The sequence below is a fragment of the Nelusetta ayraudi genome, unplaced genomic scaffold (assembly GCF_046127955.1).
Source record: "Nelusetta ayraudi isolate G7.1 ecotype Tasmania unplaced genomic scaffold, CSIRO-AGI_Nayr_v1 ptg000063l, whole genome shotgun sequence".
Classification (NCBI taxonomy): Eukaryota; Metazoa; Chordata; class Actinopteri; order Tetraodontiformes; family Monacanthidae; genus Nelusetta; species Nelusetta ayraudi.
Genome location: NW_027466113.1, coordinates 3,668,054 through 3,693,053, shown reverse-complemented (window position 1 = coordinate 3,693,053; position 25,000 = coordinate 3,668,054). Strand labels below are relative to the sequence as shown.

Below are 25,000 nucleotides of genomic sequence, written 5' to 3'. Positions count from 1 at the left end.
TCTAAACTCCGAGTGATGGTTTTCTTGTTGTATTGTCCCTGCACTAAAATGTAGAAATGTGGGAGCAGTGTTTTTATGAAAAACACACAACTGGAGAAAAAGAAGACAAACATTTCAAGTTGTTTTAAACATGAAATTTACTAAATGTCATGGTTAAATTAAACTCCAAAAGCTCATTGTATCCGCATGTGTGTGACATATTGTGAAAGTCCCAAAATGGCAAAGTCGTCCCGTGGGTAAACAGAAATAGGCATCGCATCACTGGTAGAATAAGACACGAAATAAAAGCCACATATTGAAGCATGTAAACCTAAAGTGACAAGCAGAAAATAAATGATTAAACACAAGATCTCTGTTACACAGTGGCTCCACACATCATAGTCAAGGTGGCTGTTGAAAGAATGAAAATGACGCAAAGCATTAAGAAATCTGCAAAAAGTAGGAAAACCAGCTGGTGGAGTTATGATAGTGACAGTAGAGGGAACAAAACTTTATTATAGTCTTATATATATTATTATTATTATTATGATGTATAGGATTCTTGGTGTAGTTGGAGTGAATAACATACTTGCTATTGTTTTTTGTCACCCTTGAAATACTGCAAACATATACTCAAGGCCATTAACTACATAATAATAATAATAATAATAATAATAATAATAATAATAATAATAATAATAATAATCTATTCGCATGCTGCAATTTCTAAACAAACTGCATGAAAAGGAGAAACGAACTTGGTGAAAAGACAGATGAGACGCTGACGGGCTGCGGGTTTGCACTGTGCGCCGCGTGTGGACTCTCCATCTGTCCCGCAGCCGCTGCGCCAGACGCCGATCAGCCAATAAATAACCGGGACAGCTGTTTAATATCCCGTCCCACTAGAACTCCGCCGTGCTTCCCCCGGGGTTTTTTTCTTTCTTTCTTTCTTTCTTTTTCTTCTATAATCGCTGGATCCATGAATGGATCCCCCGTCCTGTCGGAACCGCAGCTTTTTATAGCCTCGCCGTGTTGTTGCCTTGCGCCATTCACAACTTTGCGTAATCGCCGAGGATGCAGCGGGGGTGTATTTTTAGGACGGGCGGCGGCGGCAGCAGCAGCAGCAGGAGGAGGAGGAGGTGGAGGAGGAGGAGGGAGCTCTGAATAACGAGGTGGGTGGGCACTACCCACCCTCCCACCCACCCCCGCTCCCTCCCCTCCTCCCCCCTCACTCACTGCGCTGTATAAGTACAGAAGTGTGATGGAGACCCGCACTTCACGCCGCAGTTCAGTGTCGCGCAGCGGGGATGAGCGCTCGGATAGTCAACAACTGCAACCCGGCCATGAAACTCATATTGGTGAGTAGCAGGAGTCTCGCGCCTCTACAACAGCTGCCGCCGCCGCCGCCGCTTCTCTTTTATCGTCATAAAAAAAAAAAAAAAAAAAAAGATGAAGCGTCATTGTTGTTTGGACTCGATCGATTAAACGTCACGGTTCGCGTGCCCCTGCAGGGAATGGAGCTCCTTGTTGCACCGTCGCTGCTTTTAGTGAGGAGGAAAAGTCATGATGGCGTTTGATTATTATGATTATTACTACTACTATTATTACTATTTCATAGGCAGACTCTTTTGTTGTGTTTTTATGGTACATTTGCACTATGCCTGATAATGAAATTGTGCATGATTTGCTGAAATTCCCATTGAGCCGTTCGACAGCTTTTCAAGCCCCCCCCCCAAAAAAAAGAGAGAGACAACAATTCTCCGCTATGTCATTCCTCCGCATTTGCATAGCCAAGTGCATTTGCATGATATTTCCATTTGGCTGCAAGAGTTTGAGTCTTGTTGGGTTGGCATGAATGGCCTTGTTGATCAGCAGGAGGACGGTTGATTCCACATCAGCCGGTGTGGCATCTGCTGTGTAGTGATACTTTTTTTTATATATCTGGATCAGCAGCGTGCGTGTGTGAGAGAGAGTGTGTGTAATAGTGCCCGTGCAGCGGCAGTGACAGATTTACAAGAGTTCCGCTTGTCTGCACAAAAAAAAAAAAAATCTTGGGAAAAAAAAAAGAAAAAGGCGAAACTTCATCTCAGGAGTTTGTTTTCTTCAGCCGAGTCCATCCTCCTGTTTGCTCCTCATCCAAACACTGTCAGCCAGCAGAACTAACAGCCAACCATCCAGCTTCACCTCACTGGATGAACGTGTACTGTGTGTCACCGTACAGAGGCTCACTGGCAGCAGGTGGTGTTTACTCTCAGTCTGCAATTTCATTAAGCTTGAAGCCACTGATGGTTCCTTTTTTCTTTCTTTCTCTCGTCGTCGCATGTTTGCGATATGTTTGGATATGTTCATATGTTCATACGCTACGGTCCCTGACAACAGCAGGCTCTTTGTCCGCTGCTCATTGTGCTTGCAGGTGAATGTTTATCAGCGTCCCTGCTGGGCAAACATTCTGCTCTTTACAATTCCTGCCTGTCAATCATCACAGCCTCTCAGCCTGCCAGGATGTAATTTTGACTCTGCCAAACAAGCTCCCGGTTTGGCTGAGTCATGAGTCGTGAGTCATGAGTCGTGAGTCGGCCCAGGTCCTGGTCGCTCTGTCCAGAAGTCAACCTGCTCTGCTCCTCGGCCTCTTTACCTCCTGCTGCTTATGCAAATTTCCCCATAGTGGGATCAATGAAGGTCTTCTTCTTCTTCTGTCAATGTCGACGGAGGGAACCGGCTGCTGAGACTCAGAGCTGTTGCTGCCTCCTGGTGCACCTGACGTGTCAGTCAGTCAGGTCGCCATGGAGATGCCTGATTGTGTTGGTGTTGCTGTGAGTGAAATCAGCGAAACACTGTGGAACGGGATGAATTGTGATTACGCTTTGTCATTGTTGCTTCTGCTGCTTCTGCTGCTGCTGCTGCTGCAAGGACAAATTGTTTCCAAGTCGTAAATCTGCTCCCGGTGTGACAAACACTGTCTGGTTTGTGCAGCAGGTGGTTGACAGAGTCCATATCCATTCCTCCAGCCCCCTACCCCCCACCCTCTGACATGCAGGAACACACTATAGCTCCCTCTGTGTGTTGTTTTTTTTTTTTTTTATCTCTCATCTACCGCTCCCTTTATCTCCCCCTCATCCTCGACTCTCGGCGGTGGCCGTTGGCATCGGCGGCGCCAACTTCCCCAAAACCTGCAGCCGGTTCGCAGGCGCTGCAAGAGGTGTCACCGGGACAAAAGCATTGACAACGTTGCATCGCTATGAGCACCCCCACCACCCACCCCAGGACAAACAATGAAGAAAGGAGGGATGTCGGGGGGGGGGGGGGGGGGGGTTGATGTGGAGGATTACAGCACTTTGAACAAACAGGCGCAAACGTTTGTTCAGAAAACAACGACGGCCTTTTGGAAGTCGCTTCCCAACAACTGACTTCCCCTTTTCTATCAACAGCAACGCTGATAGCAGAAGTGAGTGTGTGCCTGTGTGCGTGCGCACGCTACACGGCTCCAACGAAGCCCCCGCCCCCTCTTCCCCCCTGGCACCACACACACACATACACACACACGTCTTTTATCGCAGCCACAATGAGTCATATTGAAATCAGCGCCGCTGACCTCATGCAAATCTGGCAGGAGAAAGTTTACGTGACGGTCGATGGGACGATAACGTGCGGCTTTTATTTGTCCCCCCTGTGTTTAAACAGCCACGGCACCGGCGGTATTTACATATCAAATGGGCAGTAAAAAAGACAAACGCAGGCCTGGCTTGTTTTTCCGAGGCCGTATCTCCCTCTCTGGGAGATTAAAAAACAAAACAAAAAAAAACCCGCTGTGCGTGTCTGACTCTCACGGACGAGCGACGGCCTTTTAACCCCCAACATGTCTACGTCATCAGGATGTCGGGGTCATTGTGTCCTTTTAAGAGAAAATAATATTTTTGTTTGAAAGATTCCGAGGGGGATTTGATGCACCTGCGAGCGCCAGTGGAAGGACTGAACATTGGCCAGTGATCAGTCAGTGGCGAAGGGAAGGGAACGGAGATTGATTTAGCATCTCATTGAACTTATATCCAGTGATGCATTCAAAAGTCCCGACTCCACCTGGTGTCCCGACTGCAGCACTATAGCCTGGCTTCACTTCCTGCCTGTGTCTCCTTCAGATTCCCTGCACGATCAAAGAAACGAAACAATACAATAAAAAAACTGTCAATGTGCTCGACATCTGACTGACATCTCAACTCTGCCGGACCGTATTGAAAGCAGAGCCATTGTAGCTTGACGTGAGGACAGATTGACGCTCCCGGTCAGTGTGAGTTGACGGCGACGGATTCCTGAGTCACATGAAACGACACACACACACACACACACACACACTGGAATCCCCCCTCAGACCACCTGCGTTCTGCTTCTAACTGAAGCCATGTGCCTGCTGCGGTTTGGTCCCTTTGTGCCACGTCTCTTCTCACACCATCCTCCTCTTGAAACCGACCTCAGTCGCTTCCCGTCCGTCCGTCCGTCCGTCCTCGCAGGTCAGGTTGGACCTGCGTTGCTTCCCTCTGGGTCTGATGGGGAAACCCTCCGTCCGCCCTGCGATTGCCACACATGGCAGTCCATGCTGTGGGAAGTAAAAAAATAAAAAAAAGCTGAAAAGGCTGAAGAAAAGGGCCTTTCTGACGAGTCCTGAGTCACAGACGTTAAATGTGGGCAGGCGGCGCGAACAACTCGTCCTCACCGCCAATAAAAGGCAGAGTGAGAACTCTGTTTGCCCCCCCCGTCGCCCCGGCGTGATCTCGTTTGGTGACGGAACACACTCGTGCCCTCCGTTTAGTCATTCCGGGAGAGAAAATCTCTTCAGTGAAAAAAACAAAAAAACAATGGAAAAGCTGTGCTGAGGAGGCTGCAGCACCCTCTACTGGCAGGGGGCTCAACTGCAGAGCAACGCTAGTTCACCAAACTAATCCATTAATCTTTTGTAACTTTCCGAAACACGGATTTCTCAGCAGTGTTTGCCACAGTCGTTAAGTGTAGCCTCTCATGGTCAGTTGAAGCAACGCATGACCTAAGCTGAGGATTGAACACGTCGCCACCTGTGACTTGCACGGATACTGTTTGTATTGGTGTTTTTTGTTTAATTTAATTCTTTTGTTAGTTTAAACATTGTGGCCTGAGTAAGAAAAAGACCAACAACCTTGATTTCCATGTGACTGAATGCATCCTTGTGTGGTGGAGTCAACTTTCCTGATGTAGGTCTGATGGTTAAAGCAGTCAGAAGGTTCAGGGTGATTTTTCTTTTGTTGCTTTAAGTACATTTGCATAAATTACGTAGGCAAATTGGGGCTGATTTAGTACATTTAAATCTGCAGTGTTTTTACCTTAAACATTGTTTTCCCACTGCAGTGTGACTGTAGTGAATCTGCTCTTTCATCAGTTACAGTCATTTACATATCAGCCGTGCTGGTCGAGGCCAGAAATCCTTCATACCTTCGCTGTCCACCCCGTTCTTCCTCGCTGGCTGGGCTCCACGAAGAAAATGCCTTCTCTTTAATGACGCTGACAGCGTAATTATGGCTGTCATTGGACCCCAGATTCGGTGTAATTTAGGGTTCCAGTAGTTGCTCTGGATGTCATCGGATGGCTGCGTCCAAAGGGGCGCGAGATGGGGGAAGAGTTCCGTATCTTTCTTGGTTGCTGATAGACACACACGCACGGCATAGAACTAACAACTCACCTATTTTGTCTTTTTCTCACTCACAACAAACAACAACAGAACTGTAGAAACAGAGTCTCTGCTGAGTTGAAAAATGAAATCATTAAGTAGCTACAGCTACTTTTTAAAGGCAGAGTTTCTAAGATTTAGTGCCATCTAGTGTTAGTAAAGCATATTGCAAGCAAATAAATACCGAGTACAGGATTATACCCATGCAAGTTTGGCTGTGAGAGGTTATCAAATGATGGCGTGCAATCAGATCAGGAATCCTACAGGAAAAAAGTTGACTGAAATGTCTACTAGCATTTATCTCTTTTTATGATATTTTAATAACATCCCTTTATTGCTGATATCCCACATCAGCTTGTACCACATGAGTGCCTCCTTATATGTGGGCATGTTCTTTATCGAAACAAAATTGCTCACTATGAGCAATCAAAAATCTAGTTGCGGCAAAAAAATTAATAGCACGTGAGTGTATTTTTAGTAGATGCTTCTAAAAGTGAGTGTGCGAGCCACTGCGTGATTCTTCCATTCAGTCATTCAGTCATTCAGTCATTTTCCGAGAGAGTCACTGTCACCGAGTATATCGAGCCGCATCTCGCACGTGAACGCGGTCATGTTTCACCCGCCGAACTTGACCGGCAGCACGATCGAGCTGGAGCAGAGCCAAACTACTGTGCTCTAATTTGAGTGGGAAAGACATGAAAAAGGAAGCCCGACCATTTCCACATGTGCTCATCAGTCATGCGGCCGAAGACGCTCCGTCTCTGCCAGTAAAAGCATCCCCACTTGAAGCGACGAGCGGAGGAACAAGTGCTCGCAAGTGGCCAGAGAAACCAATGCGGCCCTTGGTGCACTCGACCTTCCTGATCTCCGTTTGAAATTGATTGGATGTGGTTTTCGCGGCTTAATATTGTGTATACGCGCTTCTTAATTTGAAGACCGTTGAGGACTATGATTATGGGTCCGATTCCCGCCGGGGCCACCCAAGCTATAAACAAACACATTGGAGTCGCAGCGGATGAAAGTCTTCCAGCAAACACGGTGCTCAGAGGTCAATAGGATTTGCCGGGAAAACCGCTACGCCTGCCGCACTGTTTGAAGCTTAGGTTTCTATTATGGAGTGTAAAACCCATTCATCTATTTTTACTGACTTCTTGAATGACCTCGATTGCGAGAGGAGACAAAAAATAGAGGAAGGCGACCGTGTTTTGTTTATTTATTTTTTTTGGAACGTCTTTGGGCATCTTTTCATTTTTTTTTTTTTTTTTTCGAACCTCGGAAAACTGAAATATGCACAAGCTGTCGTCTGAGGCCGGCAAATGTATGAAACGTGTAGCATAAATCACACAGCGAATCACAACAAACGTAAACACAGAACGCCCCGAAGACGGCAAGACTGGAGAGGGTCAGCAACACACATGTATACAGTCTCTCTGGTCGGCGAGATGTGTTTGGCGGTTGTCAGTTTGGGGTAAAAGGGATCCGTGCAAATGCACACTAGGGAAAGCCCAGCAACCTCCAACTGTTGTTGGTATGAAGAGCAGCCAGCAGGCGAACGCATAGCGCAGAGTGAAGCTGGTAACAGGATATGTACACTGGCAGAAAGTCATGCGCACACACGCGCGCGGGCGCACGCGCAGGCATTCAGCAACAAACACATTCCTTCCAGCGTGCACTCCTGCACTCGTGCACACACACACACACACACACACACACACACACATACACACACACACACACACAGAGTAACGCGCACACACAAAGGTTTTTGTACTTTGTGCTGCTTGTATGAATTGATTCATTTCTGAAGATGCACACACAAACACGGTGGGAAACAGAGAAACCACATACAAGCATATACTCATATGCACACAATGCAGGAGCGGCCTGTTGTTAGTTTGTCCAGCCAGCGAGGATGTGAACCAGCCAACGGGAAAGTCCACAGTAGTGACGGCTCAGCGGCTGCAGGCTGGAAGGAACCAGATGTGTGACATCTGGTCCGCATGCGGCCTTGACCAGTTGCACGGCCAAACGGGCTCGTTGACGGATAGCTTAGCTTAGCGTAGCTTAGCTTAGCTCCGGCAGGACTTTCCCCTTTCGGGAATTTCGTTTATTTCGTTTATTTAGAGCAAAAAGAAAGGAATAAAAATAAAAAGATGAATGAGAACATGTACATGCGGTTACATTCAAGAAACAAAACAAACCACATCAGAATTGTCAAACATCTTTCTGACATTTCAAGTACATCATTCAAACATAGATTTCCATTTTTTTTAAAAAGGATCAGAATGAAGTAAAAAAAAAACTTTTCCAGTCCTACAACTGTTTTCCAATAATTCTAATATTGCACAGTAAATGATGAATAACATCATAACATAAATTATAATATATTCATGTGTACAGGCAAGGATATGAATACATCCATGTACAATCACATCGACCTAAACATACTGCAAGCCATCCCCTCGTCTATTCTTGGGGTTTGGAGGTGACGGCTTCATCCATTAGCCCACCGCGGTGGGTCGATTAGCGCTAATGGTCTGTGACCCTTCACTGTGATCCTGAATCCACATGATGGAGGACCTGAGCGCAACATCTGAATCCAGTCAGGAGTTCTGGATTGGATTAGGAGGCCGCCGGTTGCCAGAGAGCGAAACAGAAATAGATGTGAACCCCTGATCAAGACTTAAGACTTGAGCTCGAATGAAACGAAGCCCAGAGCCTCGGGCGCTACGACGTGCCAGCATGCAAACAACGCAAATTAGCTGCTAACGTTGCATTTACATTTGCTGAACTCTTTGCTCTGCTGTCCTCTGCAAAGAAGAGGAAATCACTTTAGGACCTTCAACTTTACAGCTGTGACCTCTCGTTGAACTCACTCTTACTGGAAGCTTTGGTTTGGAGCGCACTCCAAATTATTTTTTTCGAAAAAAAGAAGAAGAGGAGGGAGAAAAAAAATTAAACTTTAAGCCAAAGTGCTGCACTGAAAGATGGCTTTCATTAGAGAATCTGCCACCGCTGCTTGGCGCTGGACTCAAAATGACTCTCTGCATTGTCCTCACGCTCCCCCCCCCCCCCCCCCGCTCCTCCCTCCTGCTCTGCTTTGCAGCTCGTCACAGCCTCTCTATCCTGGGCCTTCCAAGAGCAGGACATACCGCCAAAGTACCAGTACCGTGACCCCGTGACCTCTGATGTCCTGATGTGCGACCAGTGTCCTCCTGGCACGGCCGTGACGCGACACTGCACCGCGGACACTCCCACGGAGTGCCACGCCTGCCCCCAGGACCACTTCGCAGAGAGCTGGCACTGGGGAGACTCGTGCAAATACTGCACCTCGGTGAGACGGACGCACGGCCTTGCAAAAACGAGCTGAGAAATCACCTTTTTGCGCATGAAACGCATCTCGAGGACAAGTTTTAGTGGTCAAACTCATTTGTGTATCTGTTTGCGCGTGTGTTTGCTGCGTTAAGGTGTGCAAGGAGCGTCAGCTTGTCAAGCACCAGTGCAACAGCACCCACGACCAGCTTTGTGAGTGCGCTCCAGGCTTCCGCCTAGTGGTCGAGTTCTGCATCACGCATAGTACCTGTCCACCTGGCTCCGGAGTGGTAGCTCCAGGTAAGAACATTATACTGTGTAATGTATGCATATATTGTGTGTGTTATATTGGATATTTTTCTTTTCTTTTTTTTTGCCTTTCATCTAAAAAAAAACAAATCAAAATCAGAACCAGAATCTGAACAATAATAAATCAAGTGAGCCAGCGAATATTTTCAGGGAATTGCAGGAATGAAAAGAATGTCATGCGTGTAAACTCGGCTGGACCCCCCTTTCAGGTTGACTTTCACGTCTTCTCGCCGCGCGTTCACAAGTGTTTGTTCGCACATCAGTCGTCAGCGATCTGAACGACGGTCCTTCAACCTGCCGCCACGACTTCAACCAATCACATTTGACCGTCTGGCTGGCTTCCCTCTGCCAAAGCAAAAAAGCATACATCAGTTTCAGATCGAGATTTCCAAATTAACATGCTCCTCCACCCCCTCCCCCCCGGCATCACTCCGCCGCCCACTCTTGAGTTCTGTGAAGGCCATGATTGACAGGAAAGAGTCGCCGCCAGTCCCACTTTCATTGAATTTCGCCTCTTCGTGGAATGAAACCGATCGAAGCCGCTTGTCACAAGGAGGAATTCAGTTTAAATTCGGACAAATTCTGTCCCTCTCAAATCTTCTAAAGATCTTCTATCTTTTATTTACTTGTCTTTTTTGAATAAAGGTCAGTGGTGAAATGAAAAGTCAGCGTGATAGGATCTATTTTTTTTTGTTTCCTAGTCATGCTCATGACTCACAGCTCGTGGCTTCACTTACGTTCACAATGTGAAATCTTTATCAATTGATGTGAGTCATAGATTTGTGATGGACCAGATAAGCAGGCCGTTGAGTCCAGTTTGTTTTCATAAGAAATTAACATTCAATATGTGAGTCATGCCGATCATCTCCATCCACTCCTACCGCTCTGACTCAGTGCGTGTCTTCACTTCCCTCTCTGGTCGAGACAGACACACGCTCACACAATCTGACCCTGTCTTTTAAAGCGGCTCGTCTACCGGAATTGCCGAGTCATGGCTCGGCCCCTTCGATTGGACATGTGCAAAGCAAATCACTTCCTCCCATTGCTTTTGCTTCTCCCTGCCACTGGTTGCAATAGTGTCACGTTCCATCCGCAGTCTAGAGCAGTAGGTAATTGGCCAGTTATTAAAGGAAGCCGCGTGTTATATATTTGTCAAGTCAGTGGATGTTGTAGGCGATGTTGGTGACTCCCCATCTCATCATCTCTGACTAAGTAACCATGTGTGACTTTTACTCTATTTCTTCTTCCTCCTTTCGTGTCGCATTATTGTCCATATTATACATTCTACAATGGAGGAACTCCAATGACATGCGTCATCAGTTTGACTCAATGTGAGTGATTCCAATCTCCGACGTGGATTCCGACTACACTTCCTCTTGTCTTGCTCGAAGGACAGAAAGGACCGCAGCCTGGTCAACTCCTGCAGCAGATACTTGCAGAGATTTCTTCTGCCCTTTTTCTTGTAAAGGACATCACATTTGGTGCATTACAAAGCCAGATGTGGCTGACGGACTTCGTCTCGTGTGCAGGGCAGATCTTGTCCTGTGCAGCTAAAGCGGCGCTCCGGCGCTGAACGTACGCATTCCAGCCACCGGAACCTGATCTTTGTGCCACTGCGTGTCTCATGACTTCATCCCAGACCTGAAACCAAAGACCAAACCCGCCGCTGCATCCATGAGGCAACTTTTTCCATCGACTTTGGTTATTATCCGACTCCTCGATGAGGCACCATTTTCCATAAATTCCTCTGACATGGATCTCCAAGCAGCCCCCAAGGAACCTAATGAAGCTCTCCAGACGTGAGACAGCATTTGAGGGGATTCCCCTCTCTGAGGCAGAAGGTCTCATTATGTAAGGGGTTGGAGTTGCGGTTCCATCCTCTCGACCACAAGATGCTTGAAAAGCGACGGCTCCGTCTCCCAACAGCTCAGGCCTTTCATGAGTCCGTCCCTCTGCCTTGATCTGCTCATTTGTTTGCTTGCCCGAGTGATTGTTTGCAACATTTCAAGTCTTTTGCCAGTTTATCTTTGTTTTCTCCAAACGGATTCAAGCTGCGGAGACACATGCAGACACGACAGATGAGAAGGAACCAACAAATTAGTCCCTAAAACAGCATGGCAAGTTGTCTCCCATGTATAATTAATTGCCTCATACCCTCTGGTTCATTATTGCAGTTTAGTGCAAAAATACATTATTATTACAGATTTTTCTATCAAATTACCAAGAGCGTACATGTATATATATACATGTATATAATATATATATATATATATATATATATATATACTGAGTTATATATATATATTTACACCTTTTCATTAATTTTATATACATGTATGTATATAGGGCAACACGGTGGTGCAGTGGTTAGTGCTGCCGCCTCAAAGCAAGAAGGTCATTGGTTCGATTCCGGGCCTGGGGCCTTTCTGTGTGGAGTTTGCATGTTCTCCCTGTGTCTGCATGGGTTCTCTCCGGGTTCTCCCTAAGATAGCTGGGAGAGGCTGCAGCAGACCCCTGTGACCCTGAATAGGAATAGGCGGGTATAGAAGATGAATATATGTATATATACTGTATATACATATATGTATTTATATACATATATATATATACATATACATATATATACAACTAAAGAAAATGTGTAAATATTAACAAAACTAAGGAATCTAACTATTTGCTCTAGGAAAAAATATTTCTGAAGTACCTCTTTCTGACAGAAAACCTGTAGCTCAGCTTTTTCCATTGACTACACAGGCTGAAAACTGTGATTTTGCACAAACAGGAAACTGTCACAGAGAGAGAGAGCGAGAGAGAAAAGTTGTGTTTTCAGCATTTGTAAATGTATATTCAGTATCTTCAACTTGCACATTCTGGTTGCAAGCAGGACCACAGTACTTCCTGTCTCAGCGCAGGGAAAAAAAAAAAAAAAACAACTGCATTTTGCTGTATGCATATCAGCAGTTTCAGAGTTTTGCACTCAAACCTTGCGGGCAAAGATTCATGCGACGGGGGAAACAAATCAGTCAAAGGTTCTGAATTTGATACACACGTCGTCCTCCCACTCGATCTCACTTCTATGCCTTCTGTCGCAGGTCGAAAGAACGAGGAAGTGATGATAGATCACCTGTAGTTCCGCTGCGGACGTGTGTGACGTTCGCTTTACTGTAAAGGTGCTCCGTCAACTGCACAGAGTAGCTTTACAACTGAGAATACAATGACTAAATTACGCCCAAAGGCTCGAGGATGACGAGTGAAATGATGAGTTGCATGACGGCATCGTTACGGCAGCATTTTGAAGGGGGCAGCCCGCGGCAAGCCAGATATTTTTAGTTCACTTCTGACTGTACAAGCGTTGTTTAAATGTTTTTTTTTCCTGCTCGGTTAATATTTAGACACGAGGCCTCAAAAGAGATCCAACTGAATACGCCAGAAAACTCAACAGAAATGTCATTTCTCCTGATTCGGTCCTGTTCCAGTTGGAGTTGGTGATTGTGGGTCTGCGCTGGTTTCTTTGCGGCGGGCTTGCAACGACAAGAACTCAAGCTAAAGAAAAAGAAAAAAGAGAAATAACAGCGATTTAGCGTGACAACACAGTAGTTGGAAGACTAAATTGAACAGTTGAACACAATCTAAATTTTACAATATCCTTAATATTATCAAAATCTATGGCTGCATCTTACAGACACAAACAAATATATATATGTTTGTAACTGTTTGTCACAATATTTGCTACTGCTACTATATATATATACATGTGTATATATTATATACACATGTATATATATACACACACACACACATATATATATATATATATATATATATATATATATATATATATATATATATACATATATATTTATATACATTTGGTCAGTTTCTAACAAAGTGGATGTTTTTCTTAATTATCTCCTTAATTTTTCATGGCGTCAGATCTCGGCAGCCTTGATCCGAGAAAAAAAAATAAAATAAAATAAAAAAATAATGAATTCTCGATGGACTAGAAACGACTCAGGTTAAGGAAAGTACATGCAATGTGGCCAAAGTGTCCCAATAATGACCAGGGAACAACCGCACAAAGCCATGAGTGACTGCCACATGGTGCTGTGGCCAAAAGGGCCCCCAAAATGTCAAACGTATTAGAATATTTTTTTTCTTTGCCCTTTTTCTCAGTTAGATATTAAAGCAATTTTTCTGACTGTCTGTCAAAACGTTTCTTATTTTGCTGACAGATGACGTTTCAAAATGTCACCCTAGTATTATTACTCATCTTTTTTCAATTCACACGAAAAAAAGCGCGACTGAAAGTGCCGTATAGAAAGTACAGCGTGAGTCATCTCCCGTCATTCAGCCGCGCTGATGGGCAGTCACATGTCACTGCGGTTGTAGTTCTTGGAATCCCACTGAGTACGATCAGTGCAAATCTGCTCTACGGTGCTCTGGCACGGCGTGACGTGCAAAGAAGACTTGCACACCGTGACACCACCGGTTTGCAAAACGACCAAGTCGCTCCACCTGGATCTTCTTTGAAAAGAAAACGAAAAAAATGATAGAAAATGAATGGAGGTTTAAACTTGAAACTTGAAAACTCTTGTTGTGTGTCTATTTGTGTCTCAGGGACGCCTGTGAGCGACACCGTGTGCAAACGCTGTCCAGCTGGTCACTTCTCCAGCAGCGACTCCTCGGCCGAGCCGTGCCAACCCCACAGGAACTGTTCCCACCTGGGCCTGAAGACGCTGAGGTGGGGCTCGGCCACCTCGGACAGCCTGTGCGCCTCTCAGGACAAGACGGCCGCTCTGGACTGCTCGCAGCATCAGGCGCTCTGCCGTAACGGTAAGAGGCCTGACAGGAAGGGCAGTGGGGGGCTCAGACCAGGTTGGGGGCTCAGACCCCAGAGGGCTCAGATCCGGGCGGCGGGGGGACTCAGATCCCAGAAGGCTCAGAACCGGGAGGCACAGACCTCGGGGGGCACAGACCCGGGTTGGGGGCTCAGGCCCAGGTTGAGGGCTCAGACCCAGGGCAGACTGTGAGGGGGTGCTCAGACTTTGGGGGGCTTAGACCCAGGTTGTGGGCTCAAACCCCTGAGGGCTCAGAGCTGGGGGGGGCTCAGACCCAAGGGTGCTCAGACCCCACTGGAGGTTCTGACCGGGGGTTATGGAGGGTTCAGACCGTGGGGGGGGGGTTCAGACGTAGGTTGGGGGCTCAAACCCCAGAGGGCTCAGAACTGGGGGGCTCAGAATTGGGGGGGCTCAGACCCCAGGGCGCTCAGACCAGGGTTCTGACCCGGGGGGGGGTTTAGACCCGAGGGGGCTCATGTCTCGAGCACATGTGACTATGTTTTCGGCGAAAAACCGCGTCGACCGCAGAGAAACTGGCAATGAAACGGAATCGTTACAGACATCTTACGGCTGCGTGCTGGGGATTTCCTCGGTCCGTCGTCGTCAAGATTCCACACTCGTCCAAATTCTTGTGTGATTGGGAATCAAAGCGCGAGAGGGCGCGATGCCAGAGCGCCGGAGGATGACTCGGATGTTTGTGGCACTGTTGTCATAATGAGCCACGATGGATCAATTACCCCTTCAAATTGTCTCCCACTCGAACAACAATAACAGAGAGCAGCCAAGCCGGGCCGGCGGGACGAGCTGCTCCGTCTCTGTTGCTCAGACTCTCGGTGCGACACATGCCGACGATTAATTTGAAAGGAAAACCCTCAAATATGAGGCCGAATTCCCGGAGCCTGAGAGACCGCAGCGGCCGAGGAACACACACGTACTGATGCACGGACTGCACCGGCACACTCATGCGTACCGTGTTGCGGTACCACACTTTGAAGTAAACACTCCGACCCCCCCTCCCGCAACCCCACCCCCCCGCCAGGGGGAGGGCGGCGCTGTCTTCAAACATTAACGCACCGACCACCGCAGCACGAGAACCTTGGGTCTTTTCGCCGTGTTTTTTTCTTCCCTTCTTTCTTCTTCTCCAAACAAATAATTTCAACTTTCCAGAGTTGCCTCACAGTTTGGCAAAATGCAAATATCAATTACGGATCAAAACCGCACGTATTGTAAATCACCCAGACATCAGAGGGCCGGATCAAACCGGATTGGGCTTCTCATGTTGCGCGAGCCAATCAGAGGACGCGTTTGGTTTTTGTTCTGTGTAACTTGGATGTGACTTTATCTCCTTTTTCATTTCTACCTGGGTGCTGTTTTTACTCCTTGATGACCCAGCGATTTAAAGTCGAACATCTCACGGGTCCATCTTGAAAAGTTTCCATCTGTTGGATTTCAGCCTGTCCAGACACAGTGCGTCCCCACCAATCAGCCTCAAGCGAGGCTGATTAGTGTATGAATATTTTGATTTTTGTTGTGTTGTGGATTTTTTTCTTTGAAAATGAATTTCTTTGGAAAAAGGGGCAGACAACATAAGATTCTTCTTCTTTCTGCTGGAGTTTGGAAACATTTGTGTTCGTGTTTTGTTTTAAATCTATGAATAAAATGAAAATGTACATTGAAAAAAGAAAATAGATAGAAGCAGGCTATGTGAGCAGCTAGAGACCAGCATAAGAAACCCTGTAGGCCAGAGAGCAGCTCAATTCCATTGGATCCCATAGTGGCCGACATCCATTTGCAGGAGCAAAGAGCTCCACCCGAAAGCTTTTCTCCACCATCGGCCGTCCTGAGGAAGAGTTGGGTTAATCTGCTCTTCTTGCTGATGCAGGATATTGCACTAACCCTAACTGGCGTGCATCAAAACTAACAAGCCCAAACCCTCGACTGCGGGTTTTTCCCCTCAGACTGACGTACAACAACAACAACAACACCACCAACACCCATGTGGATATGGAGGAGCTTCCACGCTCCATCGATTCACTTCGCTTCATCGCGCCGCTCCGAGTCGAGCAGCACAGATGGGTTGAGTTTGGTTTGGCCTTTCGCGGAGCCGTGCCAGCGGCGGTTTTGACTTTTGAGTTGGGGGGGTGCGGGGGGTAGAGGAAGTCTTTGTTTTCTGCTGTGGTTGTATTACAAGCCAGCAGTCACTCACACAAACATGCACAAACAAATCCAAACATGTAATAGACTGATGGGACTCTGTGGAGATCAATCCGGAACGTCAGGAATCCCGTCTAAATTTCGTCGTGTCGGTCGTAGGTGAGGCCTCTCTCGGGATCCTGGCTAGCCACCGGTTAGCCTAGCGAGCGCCTGTGCTTTCTCACATCCGTACAATAAGCTTGTGTTTAAACTGGAAGTGACAAACTGTCAAAGTGTCCAGTTTCTCTCAGTACATCTTGTGTTTTGTTTGACTTTTGTTGGATGTTGTAAAAAAAAAAAAAAAAAAAAAAGAAAATATTCTGTCCAGTTTTAACTCTGCCCACAAGTGGCTACCACTGCATAGTGCTGCTGAAGTTACACAGAAAACCAAAAAACCTTTGGTCTCGTCAGCCACCAAACAACTGGTTGAACCCCGAGGAAGAATTCCGGGCTTTAAGGGACTTTGATGTTACCAAAACATGGAAGTACACATGATCCACAGACTAAAGAAAATATTTTATACCAGGAAATAGCAGGAAAATGAACAGAGCTTCTAGTTTGATTTTGATCTTCCCCATCTGGCATCATAGTGTTGTCGGAGCCAACGCGTGCACCACTACATTAATGTCTGGTTATAAAAAAAAAAAAAATGCAACCGTAGCTACATTAGCTTGCATGCTAATGCAAACGAGTGTAACTATCTGGCATCTTACACACAAAGTGATGCTTAAAAAAAAACAAGTTTCCGCTATTTTATTTGGAACACATCCAAAGTTCATAGCGCAGTAAACCAGTTGGTGTCTATACTTGTGAAATTTTGCAAGGCCAAATTTAGAGTCAGGAAGTGCAACCTAATTTGTTGCTTTTACCGACAAGCAGCTATGAATGACCAGTATTAGTATGAGGAACAGAGAGAGTAGTCGGAAGTAAGGCCAAAGCCTTTTGTTCCTTTCGGTTGATATCAAGAGCAAAGCTCCTGATCCCGCTAATGACTCTTCCTGTCTGTCTGTCCGCCTCCAGACGTGACTCTGTGCGAGGAGGCCGTCTACCAGTCGCTCTCCTCGCTGCGCCTCTCCTCCGTGCCTTTGGAGAGGCTGCTGGAGAACCTGCCGGGGCGGAAGGTCGACCGCAAGAGTCTGGAGAAGCTGAAGAGGAGCTGCTCGCCGCAGCAGCAGGTCCTGCATCTGCTGAGACTCTGGAGGGAGCAGAATAAAGACCAGGACAAGCTGTATGGCATCATACAAGGTGGACCTGCACATTCAGTGTTCAATGCCAATGTTTTATATTGACGTTTATCAAGTATTAAAAGGTGCCGTGTATAAAATGTAGCTTGATTGATGATTTATATATTGGTAAAAACTTAACATACTGTCCATAAATACATTAATAAAAGTGTATACTGGCAGTACAATAACATTACAAATAACAATCATTTGGTTTTCCTACTCTTATCATGGTTCTTATATATACATGTACATATGTCTATAAATACACATAGAGGAATAAGGGTCTTGCTCCTAGTTAGCTGCCATTTTGCGCTACCAATTTTTAAGGAAGCCAGACAGTGACCTGAATACGAAATGTGCTGTCAGGCCTGCTTCCTTAAATACTGGGCTTACTTAAAAGTTTCACTGTATGTATTTATGAGCAGTATGTTAAGCTTTTACCAATACAACAATCATAAATAAAGCCAAAAAAAGAGACAAAAAGTTAAATTGGACCTTTTATGGCATCCCGTCTCTGAAGGTGTAAACCACTGTGAAAGGAAGGTCTCCCGCTGCAACAGTCTGAAGAACCTCACCCTCGACGACCTGCTGATCATCGCCAGCAGCCTCCCGGGGGTCAGAGTTCAACGGGAGGACGTGCAGGCGGTGGTGTCCACCTGCTCGCCGCGGCAGTACGTCCTTCAGCTGGTGCACCTGTGGAAGGCGGCCAACTACGAGCTGGACCTGGCCAAGGGCCTGTCCCACAGCCTGAGGACCATGCGCAGCCAGGGGGCGCCGCGCTACCTGCAGAGGGGCCTGAAGAAGATCAGCCGCATCATCGGCGCCACCTCGGCGCACAAGGTGTACGAGAGGATGTTTGTCAGCATGCTGCAGGACGAGACCTGCTTCAAGGCGCTGAAGCCGCTCAATGAGTGAGGAGGTGGGCGGAGCGGTCCAGGTAAACAGGCTTCGACAGGAATAAACACTAATGTACCGGCAAGGATGAGCACACTAAGATGAGAATACTCCACACTGTAAGAGCAGGGGGAATAACAGACATGGGTCGCATGAAAAAACAAAACAAAACAAAACAAAAGAAAAAAAATAAGTCAAAAGAGGTGACTTGTTTCAGTAACATGGTCACACAACATTCTGGGGGGGGGGGGGGGATGCAGTCCTTTAAAGATAAGGATGACACTAAATTGTGCCAGAGTTTACACTATGTGCTGCTGTGATAAAGTTAGCAACATCACATAAGAAATTAGGACACTAAACCAAAATTGTGTGCTCCAGGCTAACTTCAAGATGGGTTTTTATAACTTTTTGACCAGAGTCTGTGAAAGAAAAAGAAAAAAAAGAAAATGAAAAAAATAACTATTTAAGATGTAAATAACACTATTTTATGGAAGGCTGGCAAATGTCTTGTTTTTATTATTATTGCTTTCTCGCAGATTGAGAGGAAGGATTTGGTTTCATAATGAAATACATCTATTTTCTACACTTTTCCTTTCTTTGTTGGTTTGTAATGGACTGCTGGCAAGTAAAGCTCACCTGAATTTTTTTTTTTTTTTGAATTGTCAGCCCTATGAATGTACAAAGGAGTGCAATGTGTTTTATTTAAAATAATAATAATAATTTTTCTCTCTGGATATGTAAAGTCTTGTTTTTGTTACTTTATCGGAAATACTGGATTCCAAATGCTGCAAATTAATGAAGTGATATTTGTTTTATATTTTGTTTTATCGCCTTTATATTGTTAACTTTATGAGCTCTAATGTATATATATATGTATATGCCTGACTGGTCCTCTTTAAGCTTTGTGAACACTAGTGTCAAATCCTCTGATTAAAATCTGTTTGTAGAAAATCTCTTGTGTCCTCGTGCACAATTCAACAACACAGGACGAAGCTCTCGCTCAAAATTCCGGCTTCAACCGGTCATCTCTTTGAACCGCCAGACCTGATGCAACCATATAGATTCTGATAAAACAGAAAGCATTTAGGAAAGTCAATATTTGGAAGGCACTGAAAAAAATTCTGCCTGTCAACTTTTAAATTTATCAAATCATCTTTTCCTACTGGCAGCAGAGAAATCAGATCTTTCAGCCCTGCCGTAGCCAAGTTGCTACTGCTACTGTCGGAGGGGCAACAGCACACTCAAGTCGCCCATGGTCACATACAATGCAATTCACCTTTAACATGGAAAAAATAAACAGCTCGATAATGTGAAATCGCGTGGATTACCGACAGCTGTTGCAGGAACATCCTCACTAATCTCTTCTTGGAACCACTTATTATTTCCTTGTGGGGACTTTTAAGGGTGCTTCCTGCTTCTGGTCACACATCAGGAATTAAATCTCAGCCAACCAGGTCATCACCTTTTATAAATGGCTGACACATGCTGCTCCTCGTTGGTCTCAAAACCATCAATGGTCACTACAAGTTAAATGAAAAACGTGAAGTTTAAGTCAGATATGGAGCCCGAGCGTTCTCCACCTGCTGGTGGGTGGAGACACGAAGACTTCAGAGGTCCTGCAGGCTGAAGATACCAGTAGAAGCAGCAGCCTTCTAATCACTGTAGGAGTCACCCAGCTTCCAAGCCGCAGGCAGATTCTTTTCAGATTGGTGAAAAACACCCAAGTCTCTGCCTCCCTCCCTTTTGCTGGCTGTCAATGTGCTAATGTGTGTTCCACTCACGCAAAAAAATAAATCTGAATTTTTTTGTTCATGTCTTTATAAAAAAAAAAAACAACAAGAAAGAAGCCTTTGGGTGATGTTTATCTATGCAGCTGCGGTTGGCTGCGGTTGGATTTAACTCGAGATGGATAAAGTTACGGCAATGTTTGAGAGCATTCCATCCACGCCGGTTATGTGGTCCGTCAGTGTGATTGTTTCGAAGGTGAGGAGAGAAGCAGCTCATAGTTTGGCAACGTTCACGCACCACAGTCTTCCTCCGAGGAAACTCCGGCAGCTCTGGCTCAGAGGCGCCTCCGCATCCCACAATCCCGCTGGGTGCCGATGTCAGACTGAGACACTTGACTCACTGTTACCTTCAACACCCTGCATGAGGTTGGTCAAAGCAACACCTGACTTTAATATATAGGTATACATAAATAAATTTAAAAAATCCGGAAAGATCAAAATGCTATTTCATGCTTATGTAGTACTTATTTATTGAAGCTGCTTTGTTGTTGTTGTTTTTTTTACAAAAGCAGTGACTTAAAGGTCGACTGGCTCATGCCTTCAGTAGAGGAAAGATTCAGAGCCTCGTGTCTGCTATTTTGTTGTTGTTTTTTTGCGATTTTCCGCTTCATATTCACCGATAGATCACTCGACCCCAGCTGTCATTTCGTGCCACCACCGGAAATGACAACAGTCTTGTAGATGTTTGACTCAAAGCAAAAAAAGACTTTAATTTCCACTTGCTTCACTTTTGTATTTCTTGAATTGCTAAACTGCCTCATGGAAAAAACAAAAAAACTTTGGGGCCTACATTTTGATACCCAAGCAGTTTTTGTCAGGTATTTTTAGAAGCTCAGCGGGGGAGAATTGTTTATTGCTAGATTTACTCGACATTTTTTTTCGTGGCCAATCGTGTTGATGATAGAGTAAAACTTGATGATTGTGGATTTTGGGTTTTTTTTTTTTTTTTGTTTTTTTGGGTGGGGGGGATTATCCAAAAACTTATTTAACTGATTTTATTTTAAAAATATGTATTATTTTTAACAGCTACAGTTCCAGAAATAAGCAAACTTATCTGACAAACAGTAAACAGTAATAAATAATAGTCGTGATGGGCACTTTTCATGTGGCGATACCATGCAACAACTATAGGTATTATTCAAAGGTCTTTCAAAAAAAAAAGTTCCCAGAAAAGCAAAAACATCCTGTAAGGGGCACAGGAAGAGATTGACATCAAAACTGAGGTATAGTTTGCTTTCTCAGCGCAAGGCAGCGAGAAGATGTAGATGACAGTAGATGAACGTGCTGAGTTCAGGGAAACGAGAAGCTGCTTTTTATTTGAAAGCAGTTTCCTCTGGGGTCACTTGCTGACTTAAGTCACGCTAAAAAACCTGCTTGCTGAGATTTTTATTTGCATGCTTCAATGTACAGACGTGCAAGTAAGTGGAACTCCCTGGTTGACCTTTTATATTGAAATTTTGAACTTGAATCCACAAACCGCACTCACGCCCACAAAAGTACTTCCTTTTGAACGCTATAAATATCAACCCGAGCCCTGAGCTTAACAGAAGCAAAGACATACACAACATCAGCATGGTGAGTATCTTTTGGCTGTATTCCAACTGTATGGCGATAGAAATAAACAGAGAACAGATGTAGGTGCAGTGATTTTTATTTAATTAGTTGCTTTTTGCTGTTATTTTATTTCAACTTGTAACTATTTGAAAAAGAAAAGTGTTTTGAAAAAAACATCTGAAACTGAAAGATGGAACAGAAGACGAACAAAACAGCCTACTGACTGACTGACCGGGTGACCAGCAGGAGACCTTTGCCTGCTATTTTTGACACAGTAAAATGAAATTTGTGCGATGTTATTGTAGAAGCAGCCAACATGCGCTGATGTAATAATAACCTGGCAGTCTCTCCATGGTCTAAATAATTGGGCATTAGAAGAGACGGCTGCTTGCTACAGTTAATCCAGTCTATCCCATTTTTATGATTGTGTAAAAATGGGATAGAAATAATGAAATATCATCCTGTCATCATGCCAATGAAATAGTGTTGTTTTGCTGTCGTGTTACAATAATATACATTGTAGTTTATTAATATTATTATTATTACTTCCAAAGCCCCATTTTACAAATTTACTCCACAAATTGTACAAAGACAGTATCCTGATCCCTGTCCTGATTACCTTTTCTCTCCACAGCTCCCCCTAGTGGCGCTCCTCCTGCTTGCCCACCTCCAGAACGGGGAGTGCTCTCCGGAACCCGCCCGCACATACGAGCGCAAGGACCCGCTCACCCGCCGAACCCTCACCTGTGAAATGTGCCCCCCGGGCACGCGCGTGGCCGCGCACTGCACGGCCAGCGAGCCCACCAAGTGCGTGCCGTGCGGGGGCGAGCAGTACACCGAGCTGTGGAACTACCTGCCCAGGTGCCTCTACTGTAACACCATCTGCTACGAGAACCAGAACCAGGAGGTGGAGATGGCGTGCTCGGCCACGAACAACCGCGTCTGTCGGTGCAGGGAGGGCTTCTACTCGACCAATGACTTCTGCTACACACACTCGGAGTGCGGACCCGGACAGGGTGTGAAAACCAAAGGTACAGTGTGTACACTTTGCTCAACGTGTGTAGTAGGTGTCAGAGACGCACATCATTTCAAATGACACCATGTCTCTGTTACCTGTATATACTATATATTCATATTTGGTAATACCGCGCTTGATTTCTCTTATTTTCTACTCAAACACGTCAAGTTGGAGTTGTAACAAAAAAGTAATTTGCCCTTGGGGATAAAAAGCAATTTCTGATTAGAACGTCAGCTACGCTTTTATACAGAGTCCAAACGTCACCACACCTTCCTCCCCCCCCAAAATACGCAGCAACCTGCGCAGTTAACGCATTTAAATGATCATCATTTATTCCAATTTCTTTTGACAGGCACCTCCAGAACCGACACTGTGTGCGAGGCGTGCGCCGAGGGTTTCTACTCCAGCTCGTTCTCCAAGCTGAGTGGGTGCGCGCCCCACCAGGGGTGCGCACTGGGGGAGGCGGTGATCCTGAACGGCTCCGTTCACCACGACACAGTGTGCGGCACCTGCCAGGACTTAACGACTGGAGGTGTGTTTATTTTCTAGTTCCGAACGTGTAACTAGTGCGACTAAACGTGCGTAACTAATGCGAGACCTCATCCTCTCGTCGCAGGCGAGACGTACCGGAGAGTCCTCTCAGGTGTATTCAGCACGCAGAGGATGAGGATAACAAAAATGAAGAAATTCATCTTCAGGTGAGTCCGTCTTGTCTCTAATCATGTGTTGCTTTTGGTTTTGCGATTTCATCATGATTTCGCAGCTAAGAAAGATGAGATCCAGTGGGATGGGAACAGCTGGGAATAACATTGTTTTGTTACTTAGACGTCATTAAATCTGCTAAAAACCTGCCATCTTCTCCCCCCACAGGATTGTCCACAAGAGGAACGTCAGCATGAACACTCTGCCCAGACACAAAGGTGATCTTCTGGATCAGATCAAAGTTTGGCTGGCCGAGGCTCCGCGGGACGAGCTGATGAGGCTGCCAGAGAGACTGAGAGGCACGCAGTTCCGATCCATTCCGGATAAACTAGACGAGCTACTTTGCGAGATTGCGCGGCAGAATCAAGACTGTAGTTTAGAAGTTTAGCCACCGATACAGTAGATCATGCCTCCCTCTTTGAAAGAAATGCGTCAAACGTTTCATTAGAATCATGACTGAGAATGTGTGAAATGTTTATTTGCTATGACAGATTTTTGTACTGCACATTTTGTACTGAATCCCCGTGGAGGGTCATTTTACATAAAAGCTCGCAGAATACAGTAAAAAAAATAATAATAATAATAATATGGTGTAAATGTCTATTCATGTGTATGTACAAAAAAAAGATTCTCTTCACGTGCGGCAGCTAAATAAAGACTATTCTGATCAAATGACACAGCCACTTGTAAAAAATGTACTTCAACGTCTAACCACTAAATGGCGCAATAGCCCCTCTTCAATATCCTGCGCCTTACAATAGCACCGAGGGTAGAGAGATAATTGTGTTTAATCCATTCATACAATACATAGGATCAACAAGGCTCGGTCGCTTCCGGCGAATAGATCACAGCCACAATCAAGAGTATTTTTTTTGCCAGAGTGATATGGAATGAGCTCAAAACACGTATGTTTCCACTGTGACAGCTGAAAAGGACTAGAATGTAAATTGTCACACTTTTGCTGTATAATCTGTAATTACGCACGAAGCGGTGCTATGTTGTAGATCCATAAATCAACAACACATTTAGAGATCAGAAAGGAAACCTGCTCTGTATGGCTCATTTAATGTAGTTGTAGCAGCATTTATGGTAAGTGTCAATGTTTCTGGGTTTAGCATCTTTAGCATCTGTATTTGAGTAAAATTTCCAAAATACTGTATTTAAAAAAAAAGAAAGAAAGAAAAAAAAGGAAAGGAAAAAAAGAAAGGAAAAAAGAAATTGTTTATTTGGGTAATTCTTTGCATAGGCAAATTTAAAATGCAAATGCAAACTTGAATTATGGATACAATCTTACTGACGCTTACTACGTGATTGACACTGGACACATTCTGCAACTACCGCTGGCCAATCAGTAGGTGGCCAATCAGGCCCGCGCTTCGTACTGATGTCAAAAGGTGCCTTTATTAAAAAGCTCAAAGAAGCACTATTGACCTCCGTGAAAAATAAAAAATAAAGGTGATGAGTACTTTTTTACAAATTAGAAGAATCATATTCAA

General features: G+C 45.2%; 2 protein-coding genes across 2 annotated transcripts; both read left to right on the top strand.

The window, feature by feature from the left end:
* Positions 1 to 1,217: 1,217 nt before the first annotated feature.
* LOC142898060 (tumor necrosis factor receptor superfamily member 11B-like) lies at positions 1,218 to 19,394 on the top strand. The gene is made up of 6 exons (XM_076040805.1): positions 1,218 to 1,337; positions 8,778 to 9,005; positions 9,139 to 9,283; positions 13,910 to 14,125; positions 17,344 to 17,568; positions 18,070 to 19,394. The coding sequence occupies exons 1-6, from the start codon at positions 1,287 to 1,289 to the stop codon at positions 18,462 to 18,464; spliced, it is 1,260 nt and encodes a 419-aa protein (XP_075896920.1). The 5' UTR covers positions 1,218 to 1,286; the 3' UTR covers positions 18,465 to 19,394.
* Positions 19,395 to 21,694: 2,300 nt separating this feature from the next.
* Positions 21,695 to 23,976, top strand: LOC142898263 (tumor necrosis factor receptor superfamily member 11B-like). Its single transcript, XM_076041117.1, has 5 exons — positions 21,695 to 21,805; positions 22,419 to 22,815; positions 23,155 to 23,334; positions 23,419 to 23,500; positions 23,673 to 23,976. Exons 1-5 carry the CDS (start codon positions 21,803 to 21,805, stop codon positions 23,890 to 23,892), a joined length of 882 nt encoding a protein of 293 aa, XP_075897232.1. The 5' UTR covers positions 21,695 to 21,802; the 3' UTR covers positions 23,893 to 23,976.
* The last annotated feature ends 1,024 nt before the right edge of the window (positions 23,977 to 25,000 follow it).